A 12,735-nucleotide genomic window follows, 5' to 3' on the forward strand; every position below is an offset into this window, starting at 1 on the left:
AGACCCTTCAGAAAAAAGGGTCTAGGCCCGAAACGTCAGCCTCCCTGCTCCTCCGATGCTGCTTGGCCTGCTGTGTTCATCCAGCTCTACACCTTGTTATCTTTAACCATTGCCTATAGCCCTCATTAGTTTTGTGAGCTTCTATAAAGGTCACCTCATCACCTTCTACACTCCCTCACCTCTATCTGGATCCAATTGTAGACATTTTCTAGTCAAGGTGTTCAGATATTGTTGCTCTGACCTGATCCAGTGGTGACTTAAACCCAGGACTCTTCACTCTAAAAAAGGTAGCCACACTAGCACTGCACTATTCTGTGCGAGCTGCAATACAGTATCCGGTTCTGGCTAGCAAAGGAGCACAAACCAAATGTTAAATATTTGGCAATGATCACAATTAAACAACACAGACCAAAGCGAAGGACATGAACAAGAACAGAAACTTGTAGAAACTGAAAGCAGTGTGGATGCTGTAAATCAGAAACAAAAGTAGAAGTTACTGGAAAAGCTCAGTAGGTCTGGCAGCATCTGTGAGGAGAAATCAGAGGTAACATTTTGGGTCCAGTTGGCTCTTCAGGGCACAAGCCTGTAATTTTGTAAAGCAACCTTGACCTGAATCCAACAGATCAGAACTGTAAATCAAAAAAGTGGTTAAGTGCAGAAAACAAGGAAAAACTGGCTTCTATGGATGCATCATGCTACTTACAGCAGAATCAGAGTGAAGCCCTCCAACAAAAGCATAATGTGCAAACAAATTGTATCTTGAGGCATAAAGACAAAGCAGAGTGGCATTCTTCCACAAGATTTGAGAGGCAAAGTACTAGATGTTCTTCCATGTTTAAGAAATAAAAAGAGGAAGTGAATAAATAATTCAAGAGTTGTGGAAATACTATCAAATGATGGACTACAGTTATTCAGATTCACAAGACCTTTTCCACTCCAACAGGCATGATCATGTCTCATTCAGTGGTACAAAGGCACATTTGTTCTACTGGTCAATGAATCAGTTGCGAAAGGCCAGAAACTGGTTTATAAAAACGTTTAAAAATTTCCTGCATTCACCTGGGGAAACCCCTTCCAATATGCTGACATAATTAAAAAGGGAACTAGATAACTTTTGTTGAAGCAAATAAGTGAAAAAAAAGCAAATGTTGTGTAGGTGTTCACATGGAGAAAGAACTGAACTTGGATTGACAGACAATGCTCACAGTCACAAAGTACTTCAGATTAACACATAGCAAACAGACATGCCATGAATTAAACAAAATGTAGTCCAATAAGAGAGAATAAGCAATGATAACAGAGATCAGGATATGAAGTTAGGTACTAACCTCAGCAATAACCATATATTTCAAGAAGCATAAAAAAATTGAGAGATTAGAAATGAGAGAGCACAAGTCATTAAGATCATGAGAACTGAGGGGGCACTGATTATTAATAAAACATTTCTTAATCATGCAATGCAAGGTGAAACAAATCAAAAAGTAGAATAAACTCAGATTATCAGTTTTATTGTAATTTGATTTTCACTTGATGCTCTTCTAAACCTGCTTTTCAAAGCTTAAGACATTCCTAGTGATGGCATAACTGAATTAGTGTCATGAGATGTACAGCATAGAAACAGATCCTTCAGTCTAATTCGTCCATGCCAACCAGATATCCTAAATAAATCTAGTCCCATTTGCCAGCATTTGGCCCATTAGCCTTCTAAACCCTTCCTGTTCATATACCCATCCAGATGCCTTCTAAATGTTGTAATTGGACCAGCCTCCATCACTTCCTCTGGCAGCTCATTCCATAGACACACACACACCATCCTCTGCATGAAAAAGTTGCCCCTTTTAAACCTTTCCCCTCTCACCTTAAAACCTATGCCGTCTAGTTTTTTTTGACTCCCTTACCTGGGGAAACAGAACTTGGTTATTCAACCTATCCATGCCCCTCATGATTTTCTAAGCTTCTATAAAAGGTCAACCCTCAGCATCCAGTGATAAATAGGCCCAGCCTTTTATCTTAACAACAAACTGGAACAGACAGAATGAATGAATGATTTTCAGGAAAGGTATTGAAGTTCCTTGTAAGAGGCATATCAGAACAAAAAAAGAGAAACACAGCCTCAATTCATCAGATGCACAATTAAGATGAAAGGGATTTGGCCATCGTTTACTGAACCCACAAAATGGCATCACCTCTTTTCTCTGGAGGGGGGTCTAGGCCCGAAACATCAGCCTTCTTGCTCCTCTGATGCTGCTGGGCCTGCTGTGTTCATCCAGCTCTGCACCTTGTTATCTCAGATTCTCCAGCATCTGCAGTTCCTACTATCTCACCTCTAGATTAGTTTGTTACCTACTTTGACTTGAACACAATTAACATTTCTCCAAAACAGCAAAATTAAAAATCAACAATACAAAGTGGCGACTTAAGAAAGCATGGTATGAACACCCGCCAGCATGAAACACCGATTGACTGGAATGAATAAAAAAAAGGGAGGTTAAATACTGCAAATGAAAAGGTCACATTTGAATCATTGACATTTGTCCTCCCAACCTACTGGTTACTTCCTAAGTTGGTTGTTCCTCCCCAACCCAAAACAGGAAGCAGCAAGATATGGAAAACAAAAAAAAACAGGAGAACTTTGAAATACTCAAGTCACTTCAGAATGTCAGAAATTATAATGACTAGAAAAACACTTCAAGTGATGATCAATCTATCCACTTGGATTGGATAAAGTTATATCCAACCACATATGAAACCTTTAAGTGCAAAATCAGGATTTCAAAATAAAGTTACTTTAAGCAGAATAAATTCAGATGCCATGGCAATGGTGATTAGATTCTGACAGAGAATGGAAATAATAGAAAACTAACCACTAACACTTAAACAAGCAACTCAAATGAGTGCAAACATATCACATTTATCTAGATCATATCACATTTTAAAAAAAAATCTACATTTTTAGGGTGTAAAGAAACTTATAGTATAGTAAAGAAGGTCACAAGAGACAAATAAGCAGTTTTCACCAGTTAACATTCAAACGTAGGAAGGCTAGAAGCTTGATATCTCAAAGCGAGATTTTAGCTGTAACATAAACAACAGCGGCACGTATCTGTGGCGTGGCTTACCAATTAAACACGAGCCTGAACAACAAAAAAAAATTACACAGCATTTTCTAGAGTCGAGACCGAACACACAGAGCCTGTGATGCCTAGAGCGTCAATGAAGTTTGACATTCCTTTACGTTTTCACATCACGTAATCCGGGAACGGACTCAAATCCCAGACAATCACAGGAACAAAGTACAACCTTGCCTAACCTATTCGCTATTGTTAGCAGGAAGGCCTTCTGCCATACCAACAGCTTTCGAAATATCAGATTTTCATACGGCTCCGTGCATGATACGCTGGAGCCTGTAATTAAGCCGAAAGGAAACAACACCAGGGGTTATTTAAATTCCACAGGAAACCGCTGACGTGAGTAGAGAAATAAGGGGCTTTACCTCTGCCTCAAGACTTCCTACACGTTTAAATCAGTAACGCGCTGTGGAAGCAAGATGCTGTCTTTGCTCATATCGCCCAGATTCCCGCTAGCGACGAACGTCAGTCTAAAGGCAGCCTTGTTCAGGCTCCATACCCGTGTACTGCAACTCCTGCCTACGTCACATGAATGAAATGGAAACCCTCAACAGTCCTCGAAATCCCCTTGTCAATCATTGCTGCCACGGCGGCGATTGGCTAAAGCTCAGGGTTGCCGCGATTTGATTAGTCGCAGCTGAAAAGGCTACAACTCGAGCACGCATGCTCCTTTCACAGAGGTAGTAGAGATAGATAATTTCTGAAGAAGGGTCTAGGCCCGAAACATGAGCCTTCCCTCTCCTCTGGTGCTGCTTGGCCTGCTGTGTTCATCCAGCTCTACACCTTGTTATCTCATGTTCCTTTCACAGTTTGACTGACTAGCATTCGCTATGGAAGACAGTAGCGTTTGATAGGTCGTCCTTCCACCTTTCTCCTGATATTTCTCTGCCCTTCATAGCATGTGATTTGCCCTTGAGGAGGAATAATTTCTACGCAACTGAATCCGCAAATAACAGTGAGTTGAATGACATTACAGTTCCGGTTGATCGAAGGATCAATTTCAACCAAGACTCTGATTAGCTGCCCTGATCTTCTAATATAAGACAAACATGAGACAGACAAATATAACAGACAAAGCACAGCAAATCCGGCAGCATCGCGTGCAAGGGGAAATTATTTAATATTTCAGGAATATGACTTTATCTCACCGTCCTATTTAAAACGAAACTGCTGCCTCACAGCGCCAGGGACCCAAGTTCAATTCCAGCCTCGGGCGACCATCTGCATGGAGTTTGTACATTCTCCCCGTGTCTGTACGCATTTCTTCTGGGTGCTCCGCTTTCCTCCCACAGTCCAAAGATGTGCAGGCTTAGTGGAGTGGCTATGCTAAATTGCCCAACATGTTCAGGGATGTGTCGATTAGGTGGGTAAGAGGGGAATGGGTCTGGGTGGGATGTTCTTGAGGGTCGATGTGGAAGGGCCTGTTTCTACACTGTAGGGATTCTCTGATATGATGATTTTATGATTCTAATCAATTGCCGCTAAAATAACTGATTCAGCTCATTAATAAAGATAACACAGTGTGGAGCTGGAGGAACACAGCAGGCCAGGCACCATCAAAGGTGACGACCTGTCAGAAGAGAACAAAGCAAACTCCCACAAACGCTGGAAATCCGAAAAGAAAACGTAAAATGCCAGTGATACGCTTTACAGTCAAGTATGTGGAAAAACAGCACACTTCATGTTGATGACCTTTCAAAAAAGTTAAAAATGCAATAATCGTGTAACACCTTAAACAACTGAGAGGAGGTAGGAAAGTGGAAAAGTAACAAAAAGGAAGGACTAATTGGGTGGCAGACTGCAGAGATTAGATGACAAAGGAGGTGGTGTAAACCAAAGATATTTTGTCATGGGACAAGTAAAGAAAAATAGACATGTTCACTCAAAACCAGCTCCACCGGACATGACATATCATTTCCATGTTTGATACCTGAAGCAACTAAAACAAAAGAAAAGTACCATGGGTGCTAGAATCCAAAATAAAAACGGAAAGCACTGGAGAACCTTAGTAGGTCTGGCAAATCTGTGGAGAGAGAAACATGGTTAACATTTTAAGTCCATGATAACTTTACAACTGTTCTGAGCAACAGTCATATTGGACTTGAAACAGTAACTCCTTCTCTGTCTTTATAGATGCTGCCAGACCTGCTGAGGTTGTCCAGCACTTTGTTTTTCTTCCCAAACGAACTGTTGTACTTGCTGGTCAGTTGCAGAACGACAGTGGAATCTTTTAGGGCGACGTTCAAATCATCCCTGAAGAAAACAAACAAATGTATCAACCCACAGGAGACCTGCCTTGTGACTGGCCAAAGGTTGGCTCATTTGTGAAAGCATCAAGGATGAAAGGATGCAAATGTGAAGTAAAGAAGTCCGAAAGAGTGCACAAACATCATAACTTCCTATCTATTCAAACATTACCTGCCTTGCATGTGTGAAATAGACTGCAGATTGCAAACTGGATTTATCAACCATTTCAGAACCTATTGAACCAGAATGGACACAATTCTGAGGGAACAAAAACAGAAGTTGCTGGAAAAGCTCAGCAGGTCTGACAGCATCTGTGAAGATTCGGGTGCAGTGACCCTTCCTCAGAACTCAGGGGGACTGCCTAAGAGGTTAAAAAAAGATCATAATAGCATAGTGAGCAACCGTTGCTATCTGAGAGCGCAAGGTGAAAAATGAGGCCAAAAATTGAAACAAAAAGACAGTAGACAGAAATTAAGATAGGAAATTGTTGAATTATTCTATTCACTCATGGGATATGGACATCGCTGGTTGGCCATCATTTATTGCCTGCCCCTAGTTTCCTTCAGAAGCTGGTGGTGGCCTTCTTGAACCATTGCACTCCATGTGTTGTAGTTTGACCCACAATGTCTTTTGGAGGGGGGGTGGTGTGGAAATTTCAGGATTTTGACCCAGTGATAGTGAAGGAATGGGGATAGTTTCCAAGTCAGGATGGAAAGTGGCTTGAATTCAATGTTGACTCTGGAAGACTGTGGAGCAGCAGTTCCAAAACCACTGTCACAAATTCCAATGGGGTCACAGGATGAGCAATTCCATGGTCCAGGTAACAGGACAACCTTGGAGTGGACATTTTGGTGGGACAGTTCAGTCCATGATTCAAATGGCAACTTCTAACAGATTTTTTTCTGAAGCCCCTTCAGTACATTGATAGTGATTATTGAAAATGCCATTGCTTTCCAATTCCCCGCCGCCCTACTCTAATAACTCTTCCTCCTCCCTGCTCTTCTCAGCTATCTCATTAGCCCTCCACTCTTCCCTCCCCCTCTATACCACCACATACACACACACACACACACACAACTCTGGTGTCATGGCAGTTCTGGAATGTTAAAATAGTGTCACAGTGGAAAAAGTGTAGCAAGCACTGCTGTACGCTGCCTAATTGAAAGATGAGCTGCTTCTCCAGCTTATGTTGATCTTCACTGGAATATTACAGATGAAAGGACAGAGAGGTCAGTATAACTACAAGATAGAGAATTAAATGATGCATGATCACAAGCTCAGAACTAGAGATGTTCCACAAAGTAACCACCAAATCTCCAATGTAAAGAAAATCATATTGTGATCATTAAATACTGATGATATAGGTTGTTGACTTGCCCGCTGAGCTGGCTTGTTTTTGTTCAGACGTTTCGTCACCATGCTAGGTGACATCATCAGTGGAGCCTCCGACGAAGCAGTGTTATTCTGCTCTGCTTGGAATTTATACTGTCCGGTCCGTTATGGTGAGTACTGTCATTTCTGGTTTTTGTATTCACCATAACACACCGGACAGAATAAATTCCAAGCAGAGTAGAATAACATCGTTTCATCGGAAGCTCTACTGTTGATGTCACCTAGCATGGTGACGAAACGTCTGAACAAAAACAAGCCAGCTTGGCAAGCAAATCAACGACCTCATCCACAACCCGAGCTACAGATGTTTGCCAAAACTTTAAATTATACTGAATTATATTGATTATACTGAAAGGAGTGCAAGCAGTTACTGTTTGAATTTCAAGGGCCTTGGTCAGTGAGGAGAGAGAGGAAGCAAAAAGTTTGGTTTTGCATTTCCTACATATATGGAAAGGTACCATGGAGAAAGGACAGTATGTTGGGGATGATTCAGGTGTGACTGATGGTAAATCTCTTTGGGGTGCTGAAAGGGATCTTGTTTGGTAGTGGCATTGAATTGGAGATAGTAGAACTGGCATAAGATGATCTATTGGACACAGAGATTGGTGGGGTGGGATGTAAGGACTAAAAGAAGCAATGACAACCAAAGTTCACCAAATGGGATTGTGACAGTCAAGGACCCTGTAGACCACAGTGGGAAAAATCCTTAAGTTTGAGGAAAAATGAAGACATGTTTGAAACCCTGGAACAGAAGATTGCACCATCAACACAGATGAAACACAGCTGTAAAAATGGGATGAATGGAATTAAGTCCCTAGTGGAAACAGGACAACCAGAATTGTAGCTGCAAGAATGACCAGACTTAAAATGAATCATACCACAGAGAATGCTGAAGAGACTCAGCAGGTCTGGTAGCATATGTGGAGAGAGAACGAGACTTACCATTTGAGTCCGGTACGACTTCTTCAGAACTGGGAGGTAGAAAATGAAGAAGGTGAATAAGAAGAAAGATTAAAATGGAAATCCTGTCAAAGAACAGCAGAACATCTTAAAAGGTGGACATAAATGGAAGAGAAGTGGCAGTTAATTAAACATTCAAATAAAAGCAAAATACTGTGGATGCTGGAAGTCTGAAACAAACACAATGCTGGGGAAACTCAACAGGTCTGGCAGTACTTGTGGAAAGGGAATCAGAGTTAATGTTTTGAGTCTGGTATGACTCTTCTTCAAAATATTCTTCAGAACTTCTTCAATTATATTTTGCTTTTATTATAATGAATAATTGTTTGCTTATCCAAAGGAATGGAGAATCCATGAAGGGAAGAGAAAAGCTGGAGATAGACAATGTGAAGATGAGACAAGTGTGGAAATTGGCAGCAAAGTTGACGACATTTTCAAAATCAAAATCTGAGAGAGTAAAGTGCTGTGAAGTCAGAGGGAGAATGGGAAAACAAAACTGGTACAGTCTTCAATGTAAAAGAAAAGCATGTGATGGAGAGGGATTGAGTAGAACTGAAACAAAAGAATGTTCCATATAATCCACAAAAAAGAGGGACTAGCTGGGACCCATACTTGTACCCAAAGCAATATTTTTTAGAATGAGGAAGAGAGAGGAAATAAAAAGTGAAGTTGTTCAATGTGAGAAAATGTTCAGCCTGGCAGAAGATGACGGTGAATGGGAATTATTTGGACTTCGGTTCAGAGCAGAAAAGATTTCTTTGAATGAGAAATAGAAGTGCAAAGAGAGATTGAACATCCATGGAGACAATGAGATTATTAGAGTCTGGAAACTGCAAACTGCAAAAATTATGGGCGATATTGAAAGAGTCTCAGACGTAAATAGGAAAAGACCGGTCAAAGGGAAAAGAAAGGGTCAAGATAGAAATAAATCAGTTCAATTTGGCAGGAACATGCTGAAATGATTAGTCTACGAAGGCTGTCCTGTTTGTGGAACTCCGGAAGAAGGCAGAAATAGGCTGTTCAAAATGGGAGACGAGAAATTTGGAGACTGTGGAGGAAATATCTCCAGAGGAGATAAGGCTTTGGAGAAAAAGATTTGATGTTAGTGGTCCAGGGTTTTTCTGGAGGAAATGCCAGAGTTGGTATTCAGCTCTGCAAGGTAGAGATCACCTTGCCAGATAATAAGAACAGCACCTTTGTCACCAGGTTTGAAGACAGTATTCGGGGTTGGATCTGAGAGAGTAAAGTGCTGTGAAGTCAGAGGGAGATATGTTAGAATGAATGAGAGGTATTAAACAACTGAAAGTGGCCAATGTCATAATGAATGAGGCTTTTTATCTCAATATGTGCAAAGTGTTCAATAAGAAGAAGGGCAAAATAACACTGTGAATGAGCATAGCTATAGTCAGTCAATGCTCCTAAAGTGGGGGAGGGGAGGTCAAAATGTGTATTTGATGACTGAGAAATGACCAGAGATTTAGAACAAAGATATGGAATCAAGGGGAATTTGGCAATATGGATCAAAACAATTGTTAGATACATAAATTACATGGAATGTAAAGTACAACAATAGGCCATTTGGCCTAAAACGCCTACATAGGTATGTAAACTTGACAAGATCCTTCTCCCACTCTTTTGGGCAGTACAACATGATATTGTCAAGTTATGTTATGCAATTACTTGATTGCGGACTACTTCAAAATGCACGGTAAAATAGGGCTGAGACAGCACAACTTCATCAAGGTGTTGTCATGTCTGATAAATATGTTTGATTTCTTTGAGGAGGCAACAAGCAAGTTAAACAAAGGAGAGCCAGTGGACGTCACCTATTTGGATTTTCAGAAGGCCTTTGATAAGATGCCACACAGGAGGCTGCGAAACAAGATAACAGCCCACAGTGTTAAGGGCAATGTATAAGCATGGATTGAGGATTGGCTGACTGGCAGAAAGCAGGGAGTAGGGATAAATGCGTATTTTTCAGGATGGCACCTGGCGACCAACGGAGTTCTGCAATCGCCATTTAAACCCCAAATACACACACATTCATTCAGTATTAAGACAAACAAATACAATGATATGGATGGAAAAATATAGTGAATACAATTCTGAAGATCAAAATCCAAATGACAAAGATGGGTTGTCTGTCAAAGTTAATTTGATTTTAGCAATGATAACAAGGTGTTATCTGTAGAGTGATGGCTGTTCTTTGATTCTTTAGTTGATCAGTTGGATTTAGGTCTTTTCTTGTGTTAGAATTCTTCCTATTCAGTTTCTTACTTGGTGATCTCACACAGAGAAAAAGGAAAGAGATGTTATCTGGATGTTTCTAGGTATACTGCTTTTACAAGTCCATAGAAAATTACAGCTTGACCAATCTGAGGGATGTCATCAATTTTTCCTAAACTCAAACTCCTTGCCCCACTCTGCCTCAATGATGTAACAAACTCACTGGTCCAAAAACAACATAATCTTGTACAACATTAACATTTGATTTTTCAGATCATCAGGTGGGGCAGAAAGTATGTAACTTCAACATTAACTCTCTCAGAATCATTGCTTTAGACAACAATGCCTTCTGCAGCTCAGTCCCTAATCTCCAGAATGTCTTCCCTAAAGGTCACCTTGGATTGTTTTACTACATTAAAGACACTTTGCAAATGCAAAAGTAAAATACTGAAAATCTTGAAAATAAAATGCTGGAAATTTTTTAAATACAGGTTGCTACATATACACATATATTTATATAACAGAACAGTGAAACATTAGAACCTTGGTGTCCAGGTATACAACTTAAAATTGCTATAATAAATTAATATACACATAATGGTCATCAAGGGTATTGCATTGGAATTACAGAACACCTATGCAAACAAGTCAGGTTGCACTTCTGTCTGAAATAGTTAGGCTGCATTTTGCGATGTGAGTTTTAATGACTCCACTGTAGGAAAGGAATAAAAACAGTGAAAAAGGTGGATACATCCACTTCTTCTTTTGTTACAAAAGATCAGCAGAAACTGTTGTCCAGAGAGAGAGAGTTAAGACGGTTGGGTTTATCATTTTGTTTCTGAAGATCCAATTTAAGACTGATAAGAAAACTCCTCTTGGATTTCCGGTTTTGTTTAGCCACTATAAAAAGCAGAATTTCCACCACAATCTAATTTTACTTCAGTCAGAAAGCTGGCATGCAGGTTTTCAGTATTTTGCTTTTGGAGTATAATAAATTAAAAGAAGAGATGATTCTCTTGCAAAGTGCTTGCAAGTTTTCCACAGTTACTCTTGCTGATATTGTATTCTCCATTCAGGCATTGACTTGCATGGTTACCTAAGCTGCATCAGAAGAATCCCACCTTCTTGTTACAGCTTTGTAGAATACGGAATAGAATCGAATATCCTCTTATTGTCATGCGTACTCCAGTACGGAAGTACAGGAGTACACTGAAAAGTTTTTACAATGGCTGCCTCTAAAAGCGCCATCTTAGGTACAAGCACCGAGGTAAAAATTTCATACAGAACAAGAATAAAAGGAATAGTTGTAGCATTACATACAGCGTCTAAAAAATAAGTTAGGAATCAGATCATTATAACATAGTTAAAGAACACACATTACAGTCTGGTAAAAAATTTCAAATAGCAGCAACTCAGCATTGTGGTCTGACTGCATGTGTCAGGCCCCTGTCCAATAATTATCCCGTTCTGCTCCAAGTTTCCAGTCCGCTCTGCACCAGCACTCAACTGCACCGAGGTAAGTTGTGCTGTGTCGGGACTCATTCCCCTCGTGCTGCTCCAGGACTTGTTCCCTTCACGCTGCACCAAGACCCGTTCCCCTCACGCTGCACCAGGACTCGTTCCCCTCACGCTGGACCAAGACCCGTTCCCCTCATGCTGGACCAGGACTCGTTCCCCTCGTCTTGTATCAGGACCTGTTCCTCTCGTGCTGTACCAGGACTTGTTCACCTTGTGCTGCACCAGGACTTGTTCCCCTCGCGCTGTACCAGGACTTGTTCATCTCCCGCTGTACCAGGACTTGTTCACCTTGTGCTGCACCAGGACTTGTTCCCCTCGCGCTGTACCAGGACTTGTTGACCTCATGCTGCACCGGGACTTGTTCCCGTCGCACTGCACCAGGACTTGTTGACCTCGTGCTGCACCGGAACTTGTTCCCCTTGCGCTGCACCAGGACTTGTTGACCTTGCGCTGCACCAGTACTCATTCCCCTCATGCTGTACCAGGACTCGTTCCCCTCGTGCTGTATTGGGACTCGTTTCCGTCCTGCTGCATGGGGACTCGTTCCCCTCGTGCTGCAACGGGACTCGATCCCCTCGTGCTGCACCAGGACTCGATCCCCTTCCGCTGCACCAGGACTTGTTATCCTCGCACTGCACCGGTACTCGTTCCCCTCACACTGCACTAGACTCGTTCCCCTCTGGCACTCGTTCCCCTAGCGCTGCACCGAGACTCGTTCCCCTCGTGCTGTATCAGGACTTGTTCCCCTCGTGCTGCACCGGGACTCGTTCCCCTCGTGCTGCATCAGGACCCGTTCCCCTTCTGCTGCATCGGGACTCGTTCCCCTCGTGCTGCACCAGGTCTCATTCCCCTCGTGCTGCATCGGGACTATTCCCCTCATGCTGCACTAGGACTCATTCTCGTCTGGGACGCGTTCCCCTTACACTGCACTAGGACTCGTTCCCGCCTGGGACTCGTTCCCCTCATGCTGCATCAGGACTCATTCCCCTCGTGCTGCACTGGGACTCGTTTACCTCGTGCTGCACCGAGACTCGTTCCCCTCGTGCTGCATTGGGACTCGTTTACCTCGTGCTGCATCGGTACTCGTTCCCCTTGTGCTGCATTGGGACTCATTCCCCTCATGCTGCATCGGAACTCGTTACCCTCGTGCTGCACTGGGACTCGTTCCCCTTACACTGCACTAGGACTCGCTCCCCTCGCGCTGCATCAGGACTCATTCCCCTCGTGCTGCATCGGGACTCATTCCCCTCGCACTGCACTGGGA

The 12,735-nt window shown here is 42.2% G+C and overlaps 1 protein-coding gene across 1 annotated transcript in view; it reads right to left on the bottom strand.

Annotated features, from left to right (window-relative positions):
- Positions 1-11,946, bottom strand: part of LOC109919538 (THO complex subunit 2-like) — a 62,202-nt gene extending 50,256 nt beyond the window's left edge. The window contains exon 1 of the mRNA XM_048605295.1: positions 11,682-11,946. Within this exon, the coding sequence (XP_048461252.1) occupies positions 11,682-11,946 (265 nt within the window). The remainder of the gene's footprint in view (positions 1-11,681) is intronic.
- Between the last annotated feature and the right edge of the window lie 789 nt (positions 11,947-12,735).

This window comes from Rhincodon typus, chromosome 14, assembly GCF_021869965.1.
Source record: "Rhincodon typus isolate 14 chromosome 14, sRhiTyp1.1, whole genome shotgun sequence".
Lineage (NCBI taxonomy): Eukaryota > Metazoa > Chordata > Chondrichthyes > Orectolobiformes > Rhincodontidae > Rhincodon > Rhincodon typus.